Here is a 24,318-nt window from a genome sequence, read left to right on the forward strand (position 1 = left end):
ACACGTTTGAGAAAAGCTGCTTTGTGGTACGTGCACCTTACCTTATGAGCTAGCTCCACCTTACAGAAGAGGAAAATAAGACATAAAGATTTAAGACCAGTTTAAGGCCACATGGTCAGTGTAGTGCTGGGTATTGTACCCCGGTCTTCTAACTCCAGAGCTTGTATTTGTGACTATAAGTTTTTCCTTGAAATTACCTTTGCTAAAATTATCTTTAAGCCGATAGTTAAACGACATTTCAACAACATTAAAAAAAAGTCTTCATCATAGTCAACGGATATTTCTTTCTTATTAATAAGTAGCTGCACGATCCTTCCTTAGGCTTGTATCGCAAGTGAAACTGGTGATTGCTGGACCATCCTCAGTTCGGTTTTTGTTCGGACAATCTGGTTTTCGAATCTGAGTTGGCGTCCCCTTCATAACTCCGCCGGGGAACTGGAACCTACGGGCTCCAGTTCCCCGGGGACCCTCTCCAGACTTCGCGAGGCTTCCACGCTCAGAACCCTCCCACTCTCAGCACCATCTCTGCCCTCAGACCCACTTTAGGACCTCTAGGGACGCTTCCTGGCCGCTGATTGGCTGGACCTGACAACAATGGGAGGGACGAGGCTCCGGATTGGACGTCAGAGCCCCGTCTCCTCCCTCGCCCGCGTCCACCGAGCAGCGTCCCAAGTGAGAGCGGGATCCGGACTCCAACCAGGGCCTGGGCGGGGTCGAGCGCTCCGCCCTGGGAGCGGGGCTGCCACTAAGAGCCCGGGCCTGCGGGGGCCGGGCGTCCTGGGCACCCGGGATTGGCGTGCCGGCAACCTTCTCCCGTCGTGCACTGGGGCGCCGGCCGCTCACCCGGAAGGAGAAGCCTAGAGTCTTACTGTATGGTGGGGCACTGGTGGCGTCGCTGTGGGGAGTGGGTGCTGCTCTCAGGTGAGGGGGCGTGGGCGGGGCCGCGGGGAGTGGGTGCTGCTCTCAGGTGAGGGGGCCTGGGTGCTACGCTCAAGCTGCGGGCTTGAGCGTCAGCAGTGGCGCTTAGGGTGGCAACCTCGCTGGCCATCCTAGGGAACGAGCAGTCTCACCTCCCGGGATGAAGGCGGGTGCTTACTTGGGATCCAAGGAAGGAAACCCGGCTTTTCCATTTATTTTTAAAGCATCTTTCCTTCCCACTCCCCAAGCTTAGTAGGCAGAGGGGAATAAGGACCATATGGCCTTTTTGCTCCTAGTTCGTTAGGAGTACGGGGTGTGTGTGTGTGTGTGTGTGTGGCTGGAGTAAAAGAGTTTGGCTACATTTACCCAAACACTAGGACTAGGAGTAATGGCAGGTGTTTTACGGGGACACAGAAGGCTCTTGTGCTAGACTGTGGTTGCCTTTGTTACTTAACCTGCAAGTGGAAAGACTGGCAAGTTACACATGAAGAATGGAGCAAAGCATAGCTGAGAATAGGCAGAGCTTGGTCAGACAGGGGAGCTGCCTCTGCCACGGGCGGGTGTTTCGGAAGGAGAGCTTTTTGAGGTGCCATCTGGCACCGAAGGGCGGAAGAATGAGTAAGAAAGGATGGGAGTCTCGGTGGCTCAATATAAAAGTTATCATCTGGTTTTTTTTTTAACATGTCTCTTTAAGTAGTTTAAGTGGGAGTGAAAATGGTGGAGCTAAAGCCTTGAACTGCTGCCTTGAGTTGTTTAGACATAGGAAAGCTTTACAAGGAATCTACTTTATAAACAGCAAACAGCTGGATTTTACCCGGAGATACTGGTGCTGGTACAGGTGGAGAAAGTAAAGGAAACTTCAGATGTGATTGAAAGGGCCCAGGAAATGTAGCTAGCGCTGAGTGAGTTGCATAAGTAGCTGAGAGGATCACTGACTCTATCCTTCGTTGGATGACACATGGATGCATCTCCCAGATCATACTGCTAAAATTAAGAACTTCCTCCTTCCCCTCCAAGGGCAGAAATGAGCTTCATTTCCTCCTGAGGAGTGGCACCTACAGGGAGGAAGCTGGGAGAATAGTAGTTGCTAGAAATTATTACTTGAAGTATAGGTTTTAGTGTTTGTTCCATTGTTTTTAAGGAAAGTTACAATTGAAACTTTTTTAGTGCCCTTTAAACTTAGTTTAAAGTATATAGCCTCTTGGGGGGTCCTAGGATTTTTTTTAAAGCCAGTTTATAGCTGTTTGTTTCTAAGTGGTATAAGCCCCAAAGGACAGGAGAGGAGCTTGCTCTCGGAGCCTTAGGCAAACTCTTCTTGAGCCTGAAAATGATGACCATTTAGCTACTAAATTATGGTTCTGAATTTGGCAAACCTTTCAAGGCACTGGAGATGTGTGAGCTCTACTGAGTGTGTGGATTTCCTTGTCATCATCTCTCCCATCGTTACTTTTGTGGAAAGACACTTCAGTGTATTTAACTCTGCTTCCTGTGCTGGCGATTTACCAGATGCCTGAAAAGAGAAGAGAAGAAAAATTTTTGTTTAAATCATAGGAGGTTAATTGTTCACAGTGAGTTGGCCTGCTCTTTTTGATCACAGCCATTTGCTTACATCCAGGATGTTATACATCAGTTGTTACGGAATTGGGATTTCCCGCCTTTCAGTTCAGGACCCCTTTGCAGTGGTAACTGCATCCGCTGAAAAATCAGAATGTCAGCAAGAATACTGTTGAAGATGGCATTGCAATCACAGAATTTCCAGTTTGCTCGACTGTGTAGCCCAGTTTTGTCATATATCATGCAGCTTCATCTCTGCATGCAGTGTCCGTGTGTGAAGAGACCTTCTGGTATACTGAAAAAGATTGGAAAAGCTGTGTACTCTGCTAATTTTATGGTGTAAATGAGTTCCCCTTCTCTTGAAATGTTAGCCGTGTTAGCACAACATAAGGAAACGCATTACACAATCTTCTAACGGTAAGGCAGAACTAATAAGAGAATGTGTTTAAAATTAATTGTGGGACTGTAAAAATGAATGGGGTGTAAATAGGCATGAGGAGAGGAGAGGGAGAGCTCAGAGATAGTCTTATTTTCCCAGGAGCCAGCCTGGGTCATTTGTTGGCAGTACATATTGGCTGAAGTCAGTTTTCATTTCAAGGTAAATTGGAAAGGGAAATTAAACCTTATTGTTCCACTCTTAAGAGAGGAGAATGGGGTGGAGGCGGCAGCCAGAGTGGATGCTGTTGGAGTGGTTCTAGGAGTAAAAAGATCAGTGCTGTATTTTAACAGAAGGTGACATCATGGGCCCCTTTGGACTTGAGTAACCCTGTGCTGCAGCCTTCATGGTCCCCTTGTTGGAGTGGGCGATGTCGCTGCACATGTAAACTGCCACACTGGGGGAAATCAGTGGCTTAGGCTTTAATGAATCTTTGCAAAGGAGTGGAAAACATCCTGAGTCGACCTGTGCAGCTGTGGGTGCTTGGGCAGTGGTATAAACCACATGTCGAGAGAGGAAATGATCAGAACCACTGGCTTGGGTTCTGGAGATGGGATTAGATAAGGGAAGGTCACAACTGGGCAGCCCACTCAGGTGCCCCCGGAACTCTCCAACTCTGAGATCTGTCTCTGGGGCGGTGACTGTGCTTAGCAAGACAGAGAGAGACTTAGGAGCAAAGGCGTTTGTGGGGTTTTGGTTGCCTCTAAACAGCCGGGAGGGGGCAATGTTAGGCTCACTTAGAGAGCTGTGCTGTGTGTGCCCACAGACACTGCTGTGCCTGCAGTTCTCAGGCAGAAAGGTTTTATGACTCAGCCTGCCTGTTCTGGCTGCCTGAGGCGACATTGTGTAGACCTGAACATGTTTTGCCTAGAGGTGGCCTGGTTCAGGGTTCCCACCACGGTCTGAGAAGGGAGGCAAATCCTCCAGGGCTTTTAGCTTGGCACCTAGCTCATGAAGGGGAATTTTTTTTGCTTCCCCTTAAGTTTTACACGAGAACAAAAAAGTTGCCTGGATTTCCCCAGGGGGGTGTCGATTAAAAATTTTCAGGGTTTTGCCCTGGCCAAGAGAGACAAGAGTACACGCATACTAACAGTGATTGATCCTGTGTCTTCTATCCCTCATCAGATGTTTTCTTCCAATGGGCTTTTGGTGTAGGATGTTGGAGAACCAAGAGCAGGAGGTAAGCATGTGGTCTCCGGGGAACAGGTGGGTAAATGTTTGAGGGGATTTGGGAGATTCAGGTATTGCTTGGTGGTGTTCTTCTGACACTAATACCTTGGTGGTTCTGATGAGCTCAAGGTCAAGCCAGGAGAGGGAAATCAGTAGTAAAGGCATTACTGGGAAATGAGGTTCCATTTTCACTAACTTTTCCATTCGTTGGAATGTCCTAGAATGTAAGCTTCATACGGGCAAGGATTTTTGTCCCTTGTTCTTGTTCTACCCCAGTGCCTTAGCACAGCGCCTGCCACATACAGGGTGGTCAATAAATATTTGCCGAATTGAATGAATGAATGAACAAATGAATGAAAGTTGGTGTTGAGTGGAAAAATCTGGCAACCTTTGTGTGGAGGCCGCCTTACTGTGTGGCTGTGCTGAAGCTGAAGGAGCATTTCTTCCCTCCAGGAGGTGATCACTGTGCGTGTTCAGGACCCCCGCGTGCAGAATGAGGGCTCCTGGAATTCTTACGTGGATTATAAGATATTCCTTCATGTAAGTGTATCCAATTTTGGTATTGGGGTCAGCACCCTCCAGGGCTGAGGGCCAGTCTCGAGGCAGAATCTGTTTATGGATGTTTTGACAGAAGTAAAGGAGGGAGGAGAGGAAAGAGAGCCTGGGGTTTGCCTGAGAGTTGTTTTCAGGCTGCCTGGTGGCATCTTGCTCTGCTGGGAGCCCTCGATCAGGACTGTGGCCTGGTGGCTTGGGTCCTTAGTGAGAGTGACGATGGGGTGTTCATGGGAACTTGGGCTTTTTCCACTAAAGCCTTTTCATGTGCCGCCTCCTGTAGACCAACAGCAAAGCTTTTACTGCTAAGACATCCTGTGTGCGTCGCCGCTACCGAGAGTTTGTATGGCTGAGAAAGCAGCTACAGAGAAACGCTGGTTTAGTGTGAGTTTGCTCTTGTTCTCTTCTTGGGTCTGAGACTGGCTTTTTAGGTGCTTACTTGGCAACTGGAATTTAGGATGAAAAAGCTTGGCGACTTGCCAGGTACTGAGGGCGTTGAGAAATCTGTTCTTACATTATGTTTTCAAGTCAGTGAAAGTAAGACAGCATTCTTATTTCTAATATTTTGACCTAACAAAGCCAAATAAATCTAAAACATATTTTTCTTTTTTTAACATGCATAGGGCTAAATAGTCTAGGGCTAAATAGTCTAGGGCTAAATAGTCTAGGGCTAAAGAAAGGTACTGCTGGCTTTTTAAGTGTGCTTCACTGGTTATGAGAAACTTTTTAGCATCTGGAATAATTTGACAGGTGGTGTTCCCATCCATTTGATATATAAAAATAGTGATTTTTTTTTCTTTTTTGTGTAGAGACCTCTATCCAGAGTTATAACAGACTGAGAGCCTTAGGAAAAGCAGTAGTGTTCACTCCTCACCTGCACACTTCAAATAAGTCCTAAAACTTGAGACAGTTTAGGACAGTGATTCCACCACAGTGTGGTCACTGAATGCTCTGGTGACCCTGTTGATGATGTAGCCAGTTAGTTAACGTGTGGGACTGATGAGGCCATGGTCATGGGTCAGGCCCTAATTAGCCAGTTGGAACTTCCTCTGAACAGACCCTGCATCCTCTAGTCTGGCCTGCCATTTTTAAAGCATGTGCCATGCTTCACAGGAGAGGCTAGGGAGGCTTGAAGAGTTTGTGGACGATTTGCTGCAACTCGACTACTTTCAGAAAATTCCAAGCATGTGACCTTCCAGGGCTGGAGAAGGTAGTATTAATTTACACAGAAGGACCCAGCATTCTCCGTGTCTCTGTGTCCAAGTTTCTTCCTTTTTCAGTAATAGTTGATGGTGGGAATGGGTTTCGTAAACAGTGTAATCTAGCAGCATGGAGTTTTTAAGTCACAGACTTGGTTCAGATACCAACTCTGCTGCTTACTTACCAGCTGTGTGACACTGGGGAATTTACTTAACGTCTCTGTTTCTATTTCCTTACCACTAAAATGGGGACACTAATATTTTTCTCATGGGCTTTGGGGGAGTATTAAACCAAGTAAGGTTAAATTAAAACATTTACAGTGCCTGACACACTCATGCAGTCAAGTCAGTGTTAGTCTCCTTCCCCTGCCACCTTATTAAATGCTGTTTGTATTGATTTGCGCCTCTTTTTAGGGGATTTCCTCGATCAGGGACTGGAATGACTGTCTTGGATGTTACTTACCTTGGGCGTGTTACATTATGTGATCCCACAGGCCTGTACCTGAACTTCCTGGGAAGTCAACCTTCTTTGGCAGCTCAGATGAATTCATTGAGAAGCGACGACAAGGTCTGCAGCACTTTCTTGAAAAGTGAGTGGACTTGGCGGGCTAGCACTTGCCTCCTGGGGAGGGGCCGGGGGGGGTGAGGTGAGTGTGCCGGGCAGGATGGTCCCTGTGAACATACAGGCACATTTGTGTCCGATGTCTTTCTTGCACCCTTGTGCCTTCAGTGCTCACTCAAGCCACAAGGCCTTCAGAGGATGGGGCTGGGGAGAGCCACTGCTTGGGGTGATGCTCTGTGTTGCCCTACCTGTGTTTGCCCCAGGGTCCTGCAGAGTGTGGTCCTTCTGTCAGACAGCCAGTTACACCTCTTCCTGCAAAGCCAGCTCTCGGTGCCTGAGATAGAAGCCTGTGTCCAGGGCCGAAGCCCCATGTCCGTTTCCGAGGCCATTCTTCGCTATGCTATGTCAAACTGTGGCTGGGCCCAGGAAGAGAGGCGGGGCTCCTCTCACCTGGCTGAAGGAGACCAGCCTAAGAGGTAACTGCAGTGCTCTATTTTGAGACACGAGTGGCTAGGATTATTGTAACCTGGGCCAGTGAGGTGTCCATTAGTAGAGAAAGCAGTAAGGTCACAGCGTCGGTGGCCTCTCAGAAGGGCCTCGGGCTCCTTGGGCATGGTTCTTTCATTCCATGCACAAAGGTCTTGTGTCTTTCCTAACTCATCCCTGGGGAGCATGCTCTCCTATTGGAACCTGAGGAGAAAGAAGAGAAGGCTTTCTTATTTGTTTTGTTCTTTATCCTCTCCCCGAACCCCCATTTTCTTTTACTTTTTTAAAAATAAAATGCATTGTTATTTTTAAAATTAATTAATTAATTTTTTAAATAGCATTCGATCTCTCTTTTTTTTTTTTTTTTTTTTTTTTTTTTTTTTTTTTTTTTTTGTGGTACGCGGGCCTCTCACTGTTGTGGCCTCTCCTGTTGCGGAGCACAGGCTCCGGACGCGCAGGCTCAGCGGCCATGGCTCACGGGCCCAGCCGCTCCGCGGCATGTGGGATCCTCCCAGACCGGGGCACGAACCTGTGTCCCCTGCATCAGCAGGCGGACCCTCAACCACTGCGCCACCAGGGAAGCCCCGATCTCTCTTTTTTTAATTTATTAAATGTATTTATCTTTGGCTGCGTTGGGTCTTCGTTGCTGCGCGCGGGCTTTCTCTAGTTGCGGCGAGCGGGGGCTACTCTTCATTGTGGTGCGCTGGCTTCTCATTGCGGTGGCTTCTCTTGTTGCGGAGCACGGGCTCTAGGCACGTGGACTTCAGTAGTTGTGGCTTGTGGGCTATAGAGCACAGGCTCAGTAGTTGTGGCACACCGGCTTGGTTGCTCCGTGGCATGTGGAATCTTCCCGGACCAGGGCTTGAACCCGTGTCCCCTGCATTGGCAGGCGGATTTTTAACCACTGTGCCACCAGGGAAGTCCCCCATTTTCTTTCTTTCTTTCTTTTTTTAAAAATTAATTTATTTTTATTATTTATTTTTTATTTTTGCGTGCGTTGGGTCTTCATTGCTGTGTGCGGGCTTTCTCTAGTTGCAGCGAGCGGGGGCTACTCTTTGTTGCGGTGCGCGGGCTTCTCATTGCGGTGGCTTCTCTTGTTGCATAGCACGGGCTCTAGGTGCGCGGGCTTCAGTAGTTGTGGCACGCGGGCTCAGTAGTTGTGGCTCGCGGGCTCTAGAGCGCAGGCTCAGTAGTTGTGGCTCATGGGCTTAGTTGCTCCATGGCATGGGGGATCTTCCTGGACCAGGGCTTGAACCCGTGTACCCTGCATTGGCAGGCAGATTCTTAACCACTGGACCAGCAGGGAAGTCCCTCCCATTTTCTTTAAATAACAACTTTATTGAGATATATTTACCTACATAAAGTTCACCCTTTTAGTGTACAATTCAGTAGTTTTAGTTTATTCATGAAGTTGTTCAGCCATCTATCACCACAGTCAATTCTAGACTGTTTTCATCACCCCCAAAGAAACCTTGTGCCCATTAGCTGTGACTCCCCATTTTCCCCAACCCCCAGCCCTTGGCAACCCATGTCTACTTTACGTGTCTATGGATTTGCATATTCTGGACATTTCACAGAAACGGAGTTGGTCGTACGGTACGTGCTCTTGTGTGACTGACGTCTTTCATTTAGTGCGTTTTCACGGTGTGTCCATGTTGTCGTATCAGCACTTAATTCCTTTCTCTGGCCGAATAATATTTCTTTGTATGGACAGACCTCCTGTTGTTGTCCATTCGTTTTTGTTTACCTGCTCATGCCCTTCGTTTCCCTTTCCCTCTCTTTTCCAGTTGCTGCTTTCTCCCAAGATCGGGCAGGAGGAGCTCTCTCTCACCGCCTCCCGGGGAAGAAAAGGACAGTTTCGAGGTGTGGGCTCCTGTTGTTGACTCTGAGGCTCCTTCCTGGGAGAGCCCCCCTCTCCCACCTCCCTCCTTTCCGTCATGCTGTGGTTTTGCAAGACCTGATGAGGGGATCTCTGCTCCTCAGCCTGTGAGGAGGGCCATGGGAGGGGACCGTGCAGTGCGTTTGGATCCTGGTCCGTTGGAAACAGTTTTGGAAAAGTGAGCTCTGCTTGGAGCTCTGGGTTCTGCTCTGAGGTGGATGAAGGAGATGTGGGCCGAGAGACTTGCACTGGTGGGGCTGGGCCTAGGCCAGTGGTGGGAAGGCTGGGCTGCTTCGTGTCTTACCGTGGCCTCTGCTCGCGTTGGTGGCATGGAGGTCGGTGACAACTCGTCAAGCTTCTTCCATAGAAACAGACTCTGTGCGGATGTTTATAAGTTAAGCACAAGGCCCAGGGGTTGTTGGTTCTGCACCAAACCCCATATTTACTCTCCTGGGAGCTGAATTTCTTTAGGTGTTTGTTAACAGGCCTAGGAACACTGTCTCAGGTGACTGGTTTTGGGGACCTGTAGGTGGCAGATTTTAAGCTGCCATATTGAATATTGTTCAACAGACATGCTTGTGTCATTGTATTCCCGCTGGCTCTATTTTTGCTGCAGCCCCTGGAGCCCTTGGTTTCTGGGAGGCTGGCCTCTTGCCTACCTCCTTGCATGGACAGGGGGGTGAATATCCTCCCACCTCCTTGCTTTTCCTCCACTAATACCACTGAATGGAATGGTGCTGTGACTCCTGTCACTGGGGTTTCCTGCGCATCCCAGGACCTCGGCCTGGCTTTATGGGGCCAAGACCCATGAAATAGCTCATGGCCATCCACGAAAGAGAAGGGTTTGGTCACAGCCATAGGAAAGGGACCGGTTCAGGGGCTGTTTTGGAAGGGATGCCCTGGGCTGTCACCGTCTCTCTGGTTATAAAGCGGAGACGCGTCTGTCTTCTCTGCAGGGTAAGCAGGGGCTCCTTTATTTTTCTGAATCCTTTTCTTCTCCCTTAGTAACAGCTCCCTGCCCCCAGGCTTCAGCCACCGCGTGTCCCTCTACTGTGTTGCCGTATGTTCAGTCCAGTGGGGTGCGGGGGCTTTGTTTCTGCCTGGAGAGAGGGCTCTGGGGATGGAGATGAGGAACAACACGCCTTCCTTCAGACAATGAGGCATTCTGCCCTCCTGCTGCCGTAATTCTCTCCTCCGAGAGCCAGAGCTGGTAGGAGGTGAGTGCGGCTGGCATTCTGCCCTGCCCTGCCCTTGGGTTTGTGTGTGTGGTCCTTCCCCTTCTCGCCCGCTTCTCCCTCCTCTGGCCATCGCACCCTGTCTCTGGGCTCTTTTACTACCAGCCTGTGCTGTGGGACTGTCTTGGCATTTAGTTCAGAGTTGAGGGGTTTTGGCCTGAAATAAAATTCAAGTATTCAAGCCTGTTGTTGCAGTTGGTGTCTAACAAGCTGTAGCAGTGGAGGAGGGAGTGAGGGCTGGCAGTAGGTACTTTCATAAATCATGAACTTATCAGCGTGGAAATAATGGTGCAGGACCGTGCATGGCAGCTCTCCTGTATTGTGTGTGCAGCTCAAGTTCACCAGTGGAGGAAGAATTGCCTTCCAAAGAGTCAGGATCCAGCTCCTCTCACAGTTATGGGCACGAACCTTGTTAGGTATAATTCACCTGCTGCTGCTTTCGTCCTCGCAGCCTGTCCGAGGTGCCAGGTGCTGAAAGAGAAATAAAGTTTGTCAACAGGCAGATGCGGAGCCCTCGCTGGGACTCATTTCTCTTTCCTGCCCGCCTCCCCTGGGTCTCTCCTTTATATGATGCAGCAGAACAAGGCGAGGATAGAAAACCTACAGAGGCAAATCCAAAATGTCAAAAGAAGTTCATTTAAAAGGGGAAAAAACTCCATACACAAACCTCACAAAAACCCGACAGATGCTAAGCTAATGGCATCCGCTCTGCCGATTGGTGGGGATGACTCATGAATATTAATGAGTCCAATGCTCCAAATGGTGCAGCTGTGAACCCAGCTGTGCTTGAAGCTCTCTGATTTCAAAACTTCCAGACAGGAGCCGGAGGTGGTCTGTGTCAATTCCCTACTCAGCCAAAAAACAGCAAGCTGGGCTGGGCTTCTTCTGTTCACTCCTTTTCTTCCTGGAGTTGGTGCTCAGCAGCTAATTCTGCCAGCAGGGTAGGCTGCTGGGACAGCAGGAGCTGCTCAAAGACACGGATGCAATTTTTCTGACTCTTGGCTTTTTTAATGATCCATTATCAGCAGTGCATACAACAGCACCTCAGTTAATCTAAGGCCAGGCACCATCCCTGCACTGTCTTGTGCAGAGTTGAGTGTAGACCATGGAAGAAGATGTCCTGAGAGGGGAAGAGTTTTTCTGTGGGCCTGGAATTACCAGAAAAACAGCAAAGATGGATTTTCCTCTTCATCTAGGCAGTGCCATCTGCCTCTCTCCCATTTTGCTCTGTCCCTGTGTGTACTAAGGGCTGCCACCAATGACCTCTGTAGGGAAGATAGGGGACTACTGGGGGGAGTGGCCTACTGAGGTGTTTTTAGAATGGAAGTATTTTTGGTTAGAATTTGGGTTTGAAGTAGGTTCTGTGCCTGACTTATGGTTACCTAATTTTTTTTTTTTTTTTTTTTTTGGCTGTGCCATGCGTCATGTGGGATCTTAGTTCTCTGACCAAGGATTGAACCTGTGCCCCTTGCAGTGGAAGCACAGAGTCCTAACCACTGGACTGCCAGGGAATTCCCTAGTCACCTTTCTTCTGATAGCTAGTTCCGTGATCCAAGTCTAGTCATCTCCTGTTACCCAAGATAAGTGATCCCAATCTCATGGGTTTCCTTTTGTTTGGAAGTGTGTGTGTGTGTGTGTGTGTGTGTGTGTGTGTGTGTGTGTGTGTGTGTGTGTGTGTGTGTGTGTGTGTGTGTGTGTGTGTGTGTGTGTGTGTGTGTGTGTGTGTGTGTGTGTGTGTGTGTGTGTGTGTGTGTGTGTGTAGGAGGAGATGGGTTTTCTTGTGTGAACATAATAAGTTTCATATGCATCTTTTTTTTTTAAAATAAATTTATTTATTTATTTATTTTTGGCTGCGTTGGGTCTTCATTGCTGTGTGCAGGCTCCTCATTGTGGTGGCTTCTCTTGTTACGGAGCACGGGCTTCAGTAGTTGTGGCTCACAGGCTTTAGAGCACAGGCTCAGTAGTTGTGGCACACCAGCTTAGTTGCTCTGCAGCATGTGGGATCTTCCCGGACCAGGGCTCAAACCCGTGTCCCCTGCATTGGCAGGCGGATTGTTAACCACTGCGTCACCAGGGAAACCCATATGCATCGTTTTATTTGACCACAGTGCCCAGTGAGGAGGGCAGGGCAAATGTGACCCTCATTTTCTAGCTGAGCTGAGCCTGGTTTTTAAAAAGCATGTTTTTAGATGGTGGTAGAATATATTCATGTAAGAGGTACTTTCCAAGCTCTGTAAAACAAGGTGTTGTTTCCCCCCCAAAAAAAACTTAAAAAAAAAAAAAAGCTAGAATAAACCCACCGCTATTCAAGGAGGAAAGAAAAAAAAAATCCCCGTGCAGAGCTTTTCATAGTTGTTCTCAGAAATCAGAGCTCCCCCACAGTCCGAGGTGTTCTAACTGCTAAGGCCTTAGAGCCACACCAAGTCCCAGGCACCTCGTAGCCTCTCTGGTATCTTTGCTTAGGAGGTGATCGTGGCTTTAACAGTCTGATTGGACATGAAGTTAGCTCCACGTTTGTGAATTTGTTTACATGCCTCAGCTCTTGCTGAATATTCTTTTTTAAAATTAATTAATTAATTAATTAATTTTTGGCTGTGTTGGGTCTTCGTTTCTGTGCGTGGGCTTTCTCTAGTTGCGGCGAGCGGGGGCCTCTCCCTATCGCGGCCTCTCTGGTTGTGGAGCACAAGTTCCAGACGCACAGACTTCAGTAGTTGTGGCTCACGGGCCTAGTTGCCCTGTGGCATGTGGGATCTTCCCAGACCAGGGCTCGAACCCGTGTCCCCTGCATTGGCAGGCAGACTCTCAACCACTGAGCCACCAGGGAAGCCCTCTTGCTGAATATTCTTAACACCCCAGGGTGGGGGAGGGCAGTAAGCCGGGAGGATGTGAGGTTGGAGGTAGAAATGGAAACGGACCAGCTCCTGGCCTGCCTCGCAGAGGTCGCAGGAACATTCATTCGGGGACTGGAGTGGCTTCTGCGGATTTATGTGCAAGCAGCCAGCTCAGGCACAGCTAAAGCCAGGCAGGTAATGACCACAGCGCGAGGTCCTGACGCCCTCAGTTGCGCCTGGGCAGCGATCCTAAGCCACCTCCCTGGGTGGTCCTCTGCCAGCAGGGACTCAGCTCTGCAGGGGGAACGTGACCTGGCTCAGGGTAACCTTTCTCTGAACTGTGGATGAGGGTCCCTCTTCCTGCTCTCTTTACCAGTACAGCTTCCTTCCTGATGGTTCCCTCAATCTGCTTTGGAAACCCCCCTCCCCCTGCTCCTGTCTCTCATCCGCTCCCTGCCCCAGCTCTTCTCTCTAAGGAACTGTTTTGGGCACTGCTACCAAGACCAGCTGTGCGTTTGGCTTACCAGCAGGGCAGCAGGAGCCAGTCCTAGCATCTAGAGAAATAACTTATTGGGGAAAACCAGTTCCACCTTGGTAATGGCTGAATTTGGAGCTGGAAAGCTGGAACCTCAAATCTCAAGATAAATAAACACGGACCACTTATGTTCAAAAGGATAAAAAGTGCTACATTTTTAGGAGACAGAGTGCTCCTGACTCAGTGAGCAGAGTCAATAATTTACTTCCATTCAGGGGAGACCTGGTCCACTTCCACAAGCAAAAGAGGAAAACAAGGGTACTGACACAGCAGTGAGAGAGGCGTGCATGCTAAGCAGGGCGGGATGGTGTAGCCGCAGGGTGAGGACGAAGGGACTACCTGACAGTCTTCAAGGGTTTCTCCCCAGAAGGGCGGGGACACGAGGTGCTACTGTAATCTTTGGATTATGGGTAGCCACCAGCCAAAATTTCTCACCCTCTGTGGCTGTCAAGTCCCTCCTTCCTGTTTCCAGTCAAGCACTTTTTCCTTCAAACCATCCTTTCGAAGGGGCCAGCTAGTTAGATCCTTTGTAAGTGCTCTGGCTCTGTGTGTGTCCCTTCCCCGGGTGGCCTTGTTGGTGTGGGAAGCCAGACCCACCAGCAGCCTGACCCGAAGGCCTCTAGCAGAAGGTCCAGGATAGTGAGAGCCTGTGGTGGTTCGTTGGAGGCAATGCAACCTGCCTGCTATAAGCTATGAGACTTAGATATATTCTACCAATTAGGGCACATCTGTTAGCAGTGCTGAAAGGCCGGCACTGTCTCTTTAAGAGCCATCCCACTCCTCTCCTTGAGTGATGAGGGCTGGGGGCACAAGGGAGTCAGATGCTGATTAAACAGTCCTACTGCCGAGCTCTGTTAGAAAATTACTGTAATTATGATCCAGTCCCAGCAGAGGGATGAGTTCCAATCCTGCTAATAACCCTTCCAGGTGCCTCAGATTCAGAGCCCATGGGAGGCAGCATGGTTAGGCTCTGGCCAGCGAAGGCCCTCCTGTCTGGCCTCTGCAGGCAGAGACAACAAAGGCGGACCCCTCTCCTCTCTTGGCAGTGCGTTTTGGTTGTGTTTTATTTTTTTGATTCTTGACAGAGCTCCTGGGAGTCATTTTGTTTGAGAGAACTTTCCCCTAAACTAACACGAAGGACCAGGAAAATCGCAGCCGCGAGATGACTGTCCTGACTCCCCACGTATGCCCCGATCTGCAGCTGGCACCGCACCAGTCCCGCACAAAGCGCAGGGAACCAGTGCGGGCCCTTGCACCGCAGCTGCTTCTACACTGTTTCTATGAACCTGGGTTTCTTGCTCCCGAGTAGTACACAGTGTTAAACTCAGTCCTGACCAAGACTTTCAGGGCTCCCCTTTTAGATGTCTGCTACAGAAACAGGAAAAAGGATAGTTACCACAGGGACTCGCTGTGATGCAGCTCTCTAAATCGGCAAGCACTGGTTTATTCATTTGAAAACATCATTCTTGTAGTGCAAATCTGCAGCAATGCAGGCGAGCAAATCTCAGATTCCTGTGGAGCGTGGGGGCTGGCTTGCTGGTTCTTAAACCCTGAGGAATTCATGACATTTATACTCTCTGTCTTCCCAACTTCATAAGCCTCTCTCTGTCACTGTAATCCAGTAGCTAAAGCCCAGACTTCTAGAAGGCAGGGCAGTTTCTCTGTACTTGGCCCTAAGCACACCCAAATGCCCTGAGACAATGGTTCTTCACCAGGGGTGGTTTTGTTCCCAGGGCACATTCTACAATGTCTAGAGACATTTTTGGTTGTCAGAATGGGTGGGGGGTTTGAGGGGAGTAGTACTGGCATCTAGTGGGTAGAGGCCAGATGCTGCTGCACATCCTACAGTGCCCCAAGATCATAAAACTACCTGGCCCCAAATGTCAACAGTGCCAGGTTGAGAAGCCCTGTACTAACAGAATAAGGCAATAAGCTCTAAATCCCCCCTCCCCCCCAAACCTCCAATGCACTGCTTTGGTCGCAAATCTCCAGATGGCAGGTGCTTTCCTGGAGGTGGAATATATTAATGACAGGCTTAGCAGGGTGCCCACCGTGGGAGGCATCCAGTAAATGTAGGTGGTGTGCATGTGCCACCTTGGTGATTCAGGGCAGAGCAATGCCAGTGGCCTGACTAGTTAAAAGGGAGGTTTTGCATCCTGTTTTCTGTTCAATGATTGCATGTGGGGCATAAAAGGTGCCCAACTGCTCACCATCAGGCTAAGAATGTCTACAGTGGACCCAGATGCCTTCTTTGAGGACCAGCACTAGAAGCCTCTTGGAGCTAACTCCCATAGCAGGAGGCAGGGAAGTGGCATACTGTTGCCCAGTGCCACAGAAATGCTTCCCTCAGTGGCACTCTGCCAGGTGGCGGGTGGTGATGGGCCCCATGAGGGAACTGAACACACACAGCTGCTGATGACCAGCCAGTGCGCGAACAGCTTGATGCCAGAGACACCAGGTCTCTTGGAACAGCCTGGGCATCAGGAAAAGAAAGCCTAGTTGGCAGAGTTTTCCTAGGAGCCAGGCCTGCAGGGGAGAGGACTTCATTAGAAGGGATGTTGCCAAGCATCAGCCAGGAGAACCAGGCTGTCTCTATCTACTGCCCACTCTCCTGGTGACTAGGCAGCCCATTTTGCCTTATTATTTTATTTTATTTTTTATAATTATTAGCTTTAAAAAATTTATTTATTTATTTTATTTATTATTTTTGTTGATTTATTTATTTGTTTTGGCTGTGTTGGGTCTTCGTTGCTGTGCACAAGCTTTCTCTAGTTGCCACGAGCAGGGGCTACTCTTTGTTGCAGTGCGCGGGCTTCTCACTGCGGTGGCTTCTCTTGTTGCAGAGCACGGGCTCTAGGCATGCGGGCTTCAGTAGATGTGGCACGTGGGCTCAGTAGTTGTGGCTCGCGGGCTCTAGAGCACAGGCTCAGTAGTTGTGGCGCACAGGCTTAGTTGCTCCGTGGCATGTGGGATCTTCCCGGACCAGGGCTTGAACCCGTGTCCCCTGCATTGGCAGGTGGATTCTTAACCCCTGTGCCACCAGGGAAGCCCCATTTTGGCTTATTTTTAGGGTGACCACTCATCCTGGTTTACACCTACGGTCATGGCATCCTTATTAATAATGCCCCCTTTCATTCTCAAAAGTGTCTCCATTTGGAAAATAAACTACATTGTTGCCTATTGTATTTTAGTTTCCTCTAATACTATAGTTTATTGGGGGGCGGGGGCATCATATTTAGAAAAGACATTGGTGCAAAATAGGCTGCATCTTAAACTATATCATTAATTGAACCTCAGGAGTTGCAAAAGGGTGGTCATCAATTCATACTAACTGAAAGGAAAAAAAAACAGAAGAAAAACATATTTTCTGGACAGTTTTTGAGAGGAAAATAGGGAGAATAATTCAGATCCCTTGAAGAAGAAAAATCTCTTTAGTTTTACGTTTCAGGCTCCCTACCCGATCTGTGTAAATTCTAATAGGAAATGAAATAGCTGGGCAGGAGGGAGGGGGAAGCAAGGGACTGTGGTAATCCACAAACTAGAAAATTAGTTTGAGTCACTGGGCTGTGTAGCAGGGATAATCCTCTATGTAGACAGCTGCTTTTTCTAAAGTCAGCTCCACAGATATTGCTGGTGCTCTGGGAATTAGCAAATCAGTGCCACTCACTATTTATCCTTCCAGAGTCGCTCCTGGAAGAGCAACTTGTGCAGGGAGAGCTTCCTTTTGGCCAAAGGTTAAAGCACCTCTGTCCCTGACATTCAAGTTTTGTTCTCAAGATGAGAAGGAACAAAGAAAAAAAAAAGAAGAAGGAGGAACATACAAATATATGTTGGATTCTTTTTTTCCTTTCTTGCTTCTCTTCAACTCCCTCTTTCTCAGACTGATTTATAAAGGCAGGACTGCACCCCCCTCCCCAGCCCCCCACAACACAGACACATGCTTTATGACACCACTGCTTTATTGTGATGTAAGTGACTGGTGTGAAATGTGGATTTTGGAAATGTGTCACTGGAGGTGTCTCACTGCAACAGAACTCAAGTGATTCAATAAGCAGAGCGGGGCTTCCCTGGTGGCGCAGTGGTTGAGAGTCCGCCTGCCAGTGCAGGGGACGCGGGTTCGAGCCCTGGTCTTGGAAGATCCCACATGCCGCGGAGCAACTAGCCCCGTGAGCCATAATTACTGAGCCTGCGTGTCTGGAGCCTGTGCTCCGCAACAAGAGAGGCCACGATAGTGAGAGGCCCGCGCACCGGGATGAGGAGTGGCCCCCGCTTACCGCAACTAGAGAAAACCCTCGCACAGTAAACGGAGAGCCAACACAACCAAAAATTAATAAATAAATAAAATTTTTAAAAAAGCAAAATTCCTTTTCCAAAAAATAAGCAGAGTGGCAGCCTGAGATTTTCAAGAGTCCCTCATTTCATTTCCTCTTCAACAGCAGATTTTGTGTGATTTTTGTTCAAGTCACCACCTTTCAGATCCTCAGTTTTGCCACTTGCAAAGACTGATTACAAATAAGGTGGTGAAACTGAGCAAGCTGAAGTGCTAAAAAAGTTAAGGATAACTTGAAATCTAGGGTATCGCTTACATATTATGTTTAGATAAAGTATCTAACAGGAGAGAGGACATTTAGTTGGCCCCTCTTTAAATAGAATCAAAATGTCTGGGTTTAGGGAATGAGACTTAATAGGAATTCTCTTCTCTTTCCCATTTTTATTCACCAGAGGGAAAAGATGTCATTGGTTTTGAATTAAATACAGATTTCTAAGAGATATAACAGACCATTGTGTGGGAAAATTTAATACTGAGGTAATTGTAAAACAATGTCTATGCTATTTTGCTATATGGATGACAGAGGAAACACACTGGAAAAATGTATTTTTAATGAAATGTAAGATTGCTTTCAGAGCATTTAGATTATCAGCTTGGATGAGGCAGGCCAAACTGTACCCACCTCAGGTCAGGTTATCCAGCGCAAGTCAGTCAGTTCTGTGTAATTTACTATATATCTCTGAAGGGCAGATAAGCATTTGCTTCTTAAACATAGGATTTTGGCTTTTTTATTTTCTCTCCTTTACCTAATATCAAGGGAGGAAAAGGGCCTCCCACCTCTTACCCTCTCCAGTTTCATGTGCTAGAGCAATCAGTGGCTTTTAAGAAGCCATCCTACATATAATGTGGTTAGTTAAGTGGTCTAATACCCCAGTTATCCAGTTAGTCACAGGCAGTAAGGTGGGGATTTGGTTAGTGGAGTCAAACAGAGAAGCAGTAATCTAATTAGCCAGTTGCTTTCTGAGGCTGTTGGCTAAGATGGTGGCTGTGGAATTGAGCAGGTCTGCTGGGTGAGGTTTAGCTTCAGGCACACTGTAGGAATCCACTACTTCCCAGGGGTCTCCTTTAGAACTTTCCCCTAACAGAGAATGCCCTTTGTCTGTAGATAGTCTCAAACTTGCACTGTCTTTTCCAGCATGTCATAAGGTCAGAAATAGGCAGATGACTATGGACCAGATTCCCAATTAGTCCATTTGTTTGTATCTTTTAGGGCCAATCTACTTTTTCCTCTAAGTTTTACCGCTAGAATGCGAGTGTGGTGCAGTAGACTGAGGTGCCAAAAGACCTTTGCAGTTTGGCAAGTTGTTGGTTTCCTCAGGTCTGGAGGTATAGAAAGGACTATTGCACTAAGGTTTTTTTTTTTTTTTTTCGGTACGCGGGCCTCTCTCTGTTGTGGCCTCTCCCGTGGCGGAGCACAGGCTCCGGACGCGCAGGCTCAGCGGCCATGGCTCAGGGGCCCAGCCGCTCCGCGGCATGTGGGATCTTCCCGGACCGGGGCACGAACCCGTGTCCGCTGCATCGGCAGGTGGACTCTCAACACTGCGCCACCAGGGAAGCCCACTAAGGGGGTTTTGTTTTAAATACCGGAAGCCAATGGCCATGCCACTGAGAGAGAGTTGAACTGTGCAGAGTGGAGAAAGTACCTGACCTTGCTCCTTTTTCACTCCCCTTCTGACCCGGCCCCAGATACCCCCTCTTCCTCTTCTGGCTCTCCCTTTTCTGGTGTCTTAGTCATGGAGCGGTGGCACAGTGGTGTTCTCTCCTGTTAGCCACCCAGCCTTCCAGAGTTGGGTCCCTAAGGGCTCTCTAGGGAGGGAGCAGTTGGGCACAGAGGGGTTTCTGTTTGCTCCTTCCATTAACCACTTTCACAGTGCCCATTGTCGTTACCTGTAGGCTGCGATTGGTGCAAAGGTTCCTAAGACGGAAGGCAATTGGTTCCCGTTGGTTCATCTGCTCATCTGCTGCCACCTAGTGGTTGCTTCTCCTTTGGCACCCTGTGTAAAGTGGAGGGGACGTTACGGACAGCTCTGTAGTGCCTTTTCTCTCTCTTTTTCCCCCTTCCAGACTTAAATTGTCCCCTTTTGTCACTTCTTTATCCATCACATATAACAAAGCTTTCTTTTGTTTTACTCCTGGGTCAGAAAAATCTGGAAATGAATAGCTGGCATAGGATCTTTGGAGAAACTTGGAATCCACTGACAACATCCCTGTTTGCTCCCAGTTTCTCTCTTTGGTGACATGAAATGGTGTCTTACTGCAGGGCTATGATATGGTTTTTAAGAGGTGAGGAAGGCTACTGCCAAGCCAGGACAGCTCTGAATAGAATAGGCAGCTTCGAAGATAAAATTTCTATAGCTGTTCAGTTGCCCATCTCTCAAAATTTCTTGTGTAGAAAGTCAGGCAATAATATAACTAAACCTTACAGAGCAGTTACTTACTATGTGCCAGGTGGTGTTCCAGGTACGTTACACGTTAACTCCTTTAATCTCCTAATGACCTGGTGAGATGCAGTATATACCCCTTCTAAGGTGAAGAAATTGTGGCATAAAAGGTCAAGTAACTTGCTCTTAGAGAGCATATGTAGTACACAGGGAACTGGGACTTATTTCCAGGTTGTCTGGTCCTAAAGTTTGTTGTTGTTGTTGTTTTTTTTCTGGGCTGCGCCTCACGGTTTAGGGAATCTTAGTCCCGGCGACCAGGGATTAAACCCGCCCCAGCAGTGAAAGCCTGAGTCCTAACCACTGGACCACCAGGGAATTCCCTCAAAGTTTATGTTCTTTTTTTCTTTTTTAAAGTTTTTTTTTTTTTTTTTTGGTGTGGACCATTTTCAAAGTCTGTATTGAATTTGTTACAATATTGCTTCTGTTTTATGTTTTATGGTTTTTTGGCTGCGAGCCATGTGGGATCTCAGCTCCTTGACCAGGGATGGAACCCGCACTCTCTGCATTGGAAGGCAAAGTTTCAACCACTGGACCGACCGCCAGGGAAGTCCCAAAGTTTATGTTCTTAACCATTATGTTTTGTTGCCTCTTGAAGGCACGGATAACCCGAGTGCTAGGCACAGGCAACAGGAAAAGCAAACAGGGTCGTATAGACACAAGCCCTCCCCACAGCACTCCCTCAGCTTGCAGGACACAGTGGGGTTGCTAACTGAGGCCCAAAAGGGAACTCTCCCATGTGCTGACTCCAAGAACTCGCTTCTAGCCCCGTCTCATTTCAGACAGAGTGAACACAAAAGAAAAAAATAACAAGTAGGCAGTGAAAGGAAGTCTGAGAAGCCGACCAGAAACCGGGCAAGCCTGGGTTCCAGAGATGGTCCTACCCTGAAAGACAATTGCAAGCCCTCTTCTTTGTTTGGGCTTTTGTTTTCTTTCAGGCTCTCCCTTCCCACTTTGTGGTTTTTGTTTGTTTGTTTTTGTTTGCTTTTGGCTGCGAGCGGAGTCTTTTTTTTTTTTTTTTTTTTTTTGGTACACGGGCCTCTCACTGCTGTGGCCTCTCCTGTTGCGGAGCACAGGCTCCGGATGCGCAGGCTCAGCGGCCATGGCTCACGGGCCCAGCTGCTCTGTGGCATGTGGGATCTTCCCAGACCGGGGCACGAACCTGTGTCCCCTGAATCGGCAGGCGGACTGTCAACCACTGTGCCACCAGGGAAGCCCCGGAGCGTGGAGTCTTAACCGATGGACCGCCAGGGAAATCCTCCCTTCCCACTTTGTCTGGAGGTGACAAGAATGCCCAGAGCTAGCATTTTTTTTTTTTTTTTTTTGCGGTAGGCGGGCCTCTCACTGTTGTGGCCTCTCCCCTTGCAGAGCACAGGCTCCGGACGCGCAGGCCCAGCAGCCATGGCTCACGGGCCCAGCCGCTCCGCGGCATGCGGGATCCTCCCAGACCGGGGCACGAACCCGTGTCGCCTGCATCGGCAGGCGGACTCTCAACCACTGCGCCACCAGGGAAGCCCAGAGCTAGCATTTTGATACCAGTACAAAAAGAAACACAACACCAGCACACAGGGCAAAGGAACCACATCTGAGGTTTATTCGTGCTTTTCAAACCAGCCAAAGCAACCAGCAACTTCTTCCTCCAAAGGTTTCTCTCCCTCTCACCTTCTCTGTGACAAGCCTGTGGAGAAGGCAGAAGTGGGTATGTGGAGACGTTTAGAGATGGGCTCAGCTATGAGGAGGCAGGTTTAGTAACAGGTCTGCTGAAGATGCCTCTTCTCACTTGTCTCATTGGTGGTTTACAGTTACTACACGGTGGGTGTCAGAGACTTGGGTCTCTTCTGTACAGGGAAGAGCCCATGATGTTGTTGGGCTGGATGGGACAGGGAGTGGGAGCGCTTGATCATCAGTTTCTTCATGAAGGCGGGGTAGAGAGAAGCATATGTGTCCTAAAGGAAGAAAACTATACAAATTTGCTTTCATGATTCAAAATATAGAAGATATAAAAGGGCATAGAGTAAAAAGTGTCTCCCTCCTACCCTGTGTCACAGTCACGCAGTTTCTCTGTCATTGGAGGCAACCAGTGTTATCCTCTTCTTTCTCCTTCCAGCAGTAACTAATACATATATAAGCAATTGGAGACTCCCTCTTTACACAAATGGAGCGAAGTAGACCTACCCTTCACTGCTTTTTTTTTTTTTTAAACTTACCAACATATCTCATAATGTGGCATAGTATTCAATTCCCTGAATTACTACAGTTACTTGGCGAGGTCTCTATTGAACATTTAGGTCATTTCCAATGGTTTGCTATTGCAAACCTTGTGTGTATATCATTTTGCACATGTGCAAGTGTAGCTGTAGGATAAACTCCTAGATGTGGAATTGTTGGGTCAAAGAGAATGAGGAGATAAACAAGTTTGTCATGAAATAAATGACAGAGTGAAGTAGGGTGAATTTATTTAGATTTGACAAAAATATTCCAAGCCTTCTGCATTCATGGCCTGGAAATGGAGTCCTCATTTGGAAAATCATAAAGTCAAACCTTGAGCGAGAGGCCCGAGCTGGTGCTTCATGATTGTACAGGGGCAGCAGAGAGTAAGATCTCTCCTTATGTATTTTCCTAAATGGACAACTCAACTGCTGCTGCACACTAGAGTGGGCCCTGGTCTGAAAGGTTCCAAGGCCAGTTTGTATCACTGTCACACATAACATCCTTCACCCCATCAATAAAGGCTGCTTCCATTTCAGGCCAGAAGATGGAGCTGGTGATATCATGCTAGCCTTGGTGTCCCCCATCACCATCCTAATTCTAATCCTATTGTTACCCCACCCAAAGCACTCACTCCGCTGTTTTAAAGTATGATGTGGTTCTTGCTGATAAAATGCAATCCATATTCTTTGTTACCTAAAAGTTAATTTGATTATGTTCCATAGGAATCCTCATACTGGATTCCTAATCTTTGCCAATCATATTGCAACACATGGGCATTTGGGGGAAATGGTGCTCTGGATTTGAGAGCTGTGCGTAAAGAAACTCAGACCCATCCTTGTGGCACAAATTCCTAATTCTCCAATATTCATTCTCCCTTTTAAATTTATTAGTTCCACCCCCGCCCCCCCACCCCCCCGGCCCGACCCTGCCCCACTCCACTTTTAAGCTGGACACAGACTCTACCTAGTAGAAAGCTTTCTTTGCAGCTTGGTGTCTCTGTATGTCCAAGTTCTGGCCAATGGGATGTAAGCAGAAGTGGTGTGTGCAACATCTGTGAAATGTCCTTAAAAGGAGAGGGTGTGCCCTTCTCCTGTCATTTTATCTTTCCTGCTGGGTAGGATACAGGCATGATAGCTTGAACTGGAGCATGCATCTTGGGCCATGAGGTAACCTGGGGAATGTTGACCACACACAGTGGGGCAAAAAGAGAAGATACCTGGGACCTAGATACCTTGGATTACTTACCTCCAGATTTTTACAGAAGAGAAAAATAAATTTCTGTGTTAATTAAATCAGTTATTTTGAGTTTTCTGTCACATGTAGTTGAACCTAATCCTGACTGACACAGTCCCCCGATGTAGGAAAAACAATTACACCCTTATCTTCTTTCAATGGTGAATTACCAGCATCACTTTTGGAAATGAAGAAAAGCTACTTCACTGGCAACTCTCATCCTTCACAAAGAAACAAAGGGATGGCCAACAAATTCATTGTCAATAGTTCTGATACCTGGGCTTCATCTTTCTTCCACTTCAAAGGCGGTGGTGAGATACTCCTTTGGAACAATCCCAATGAGGCTGTTCAGTTCTCCAACCCACCAGCCATACATGTTATACTCCTGAAAAATGACAAGAGGATGGTTTCAGTTGGAATTTAGTCATGCTTCTGTTAATCTTTGTTAATCTGTTAAATGATCACATGGGAGATTCTGTTGGGTGGTTTCTTTGTAGACACTGTCAGTACAACTCATTAACACCCCTGATGGGATTACTAAATTTAAAAGTTATCTAGAAGGAAGAAAAACTGCTTTTCCTTTGCCATCTTTCTGTCTACATTGTAAATTTAGCACATTTGGTGCCATTGCTGAACCTAAAGAGCATGTCTTTTACCAAGCAGAGTGGAACGGCTCCTTTGGGGAAAGTTGGGCACACCCTAAAATGCCAGAGCACTGAAGTATTCAGGGAGTCAGGTCATAGTGCAAA

At 47.9% G+C, this 24,318-nt stretch overlaps 2 protein-coding genes across 8 annotated transcripts in view; one reads left to right on the forward strand and one right to left on the reverse strand.

Annotated features, from left to right (window-relative positions):
* Window positions 1–839: 839 nt before the first annotated feature.
* SNX11 (sorting nexin 11) lies at window positions 840–10,172 on the forward strand. Of its 6 annotated transcripts, XM_081218898.1 has the most exons (9): window positions 862–921; window positions 2,534–2,889; window positions 3,011–3,070; window positions 4,034–4,088; window positions 4,532–4,618; window positions 4,914–5,014; window positions 6,324–6,419; window positions 6,655–6,867; window positions 8,665–10,172. In XM_081218898.1, the coding sequence occupies exons 4-9, from the start codon at window positions 4,047–4,049 to the stop codon at window positions 8,936–8,938; spliced, it is 813 nt and encodes a 270-aa protein (XP_081075024.1). In that variant the 5' UTR covers window positions 862–921; window positions 2,534–2,889; window positions 3,011–3,070; window positions 4,034–4,046; the 3' UTR covers window positions 8,939–10,172. The 6 variants fall into 6 exon arrangements, with proteins under 6 accessions (XP_081075023.1, XP_081075027.1, XP_081075024.1 ...); XM_081218901.1 differs by lacking the exon at window positions 2,534–2,889 and having other exon boundaries at window positions 846–921; XM_081218899.1 differs by lacking the exon at window positions 3,011–3,070.
* An 11,575-nt stretch (window positions 10,173–21,747) lies between these two features.
* SKAP1 (src kinase associated phosphoprotein 1) overlaps window positions 21,748–24,318 on the reverse strand; it is a 281,287-nt gene continuing 278,716 nt past the window's right edge. For both annotated transcript variants that reach the window (XM_081219315.1, XM_081219314.1), the window contains exons 12-13: window positions 23,846–23,954; window positions 21,748–21,803 (exon numbers count right to left, since the gene is read on the reverse strand). In XM_081219315.1, coding sequence (XP_081075441.1) covers window positions 23,853–23,954 — 102 coding nt within the window. In that variant the 3' untranslated portion in view covers window positions 21,748–21,803; window positions 23,846–23,852. The remainder of the gene's footprint in view (window positions 21,804–23,845; window positions 23,955–24,318) is intronic.

The sequence above is a fragment of the Mesoplodon bidens genome (assembly GCF_964165515.1).
Source record: "Mesoplodon bidens genome assembly, chromosome: 19".
Lineage (NCBI taxonomy): Eukaryota > Metazoa > Chordata > Mammalia > Artiodactyla > Ziphiidae > Mesoplodon > Mesoplodon bidens.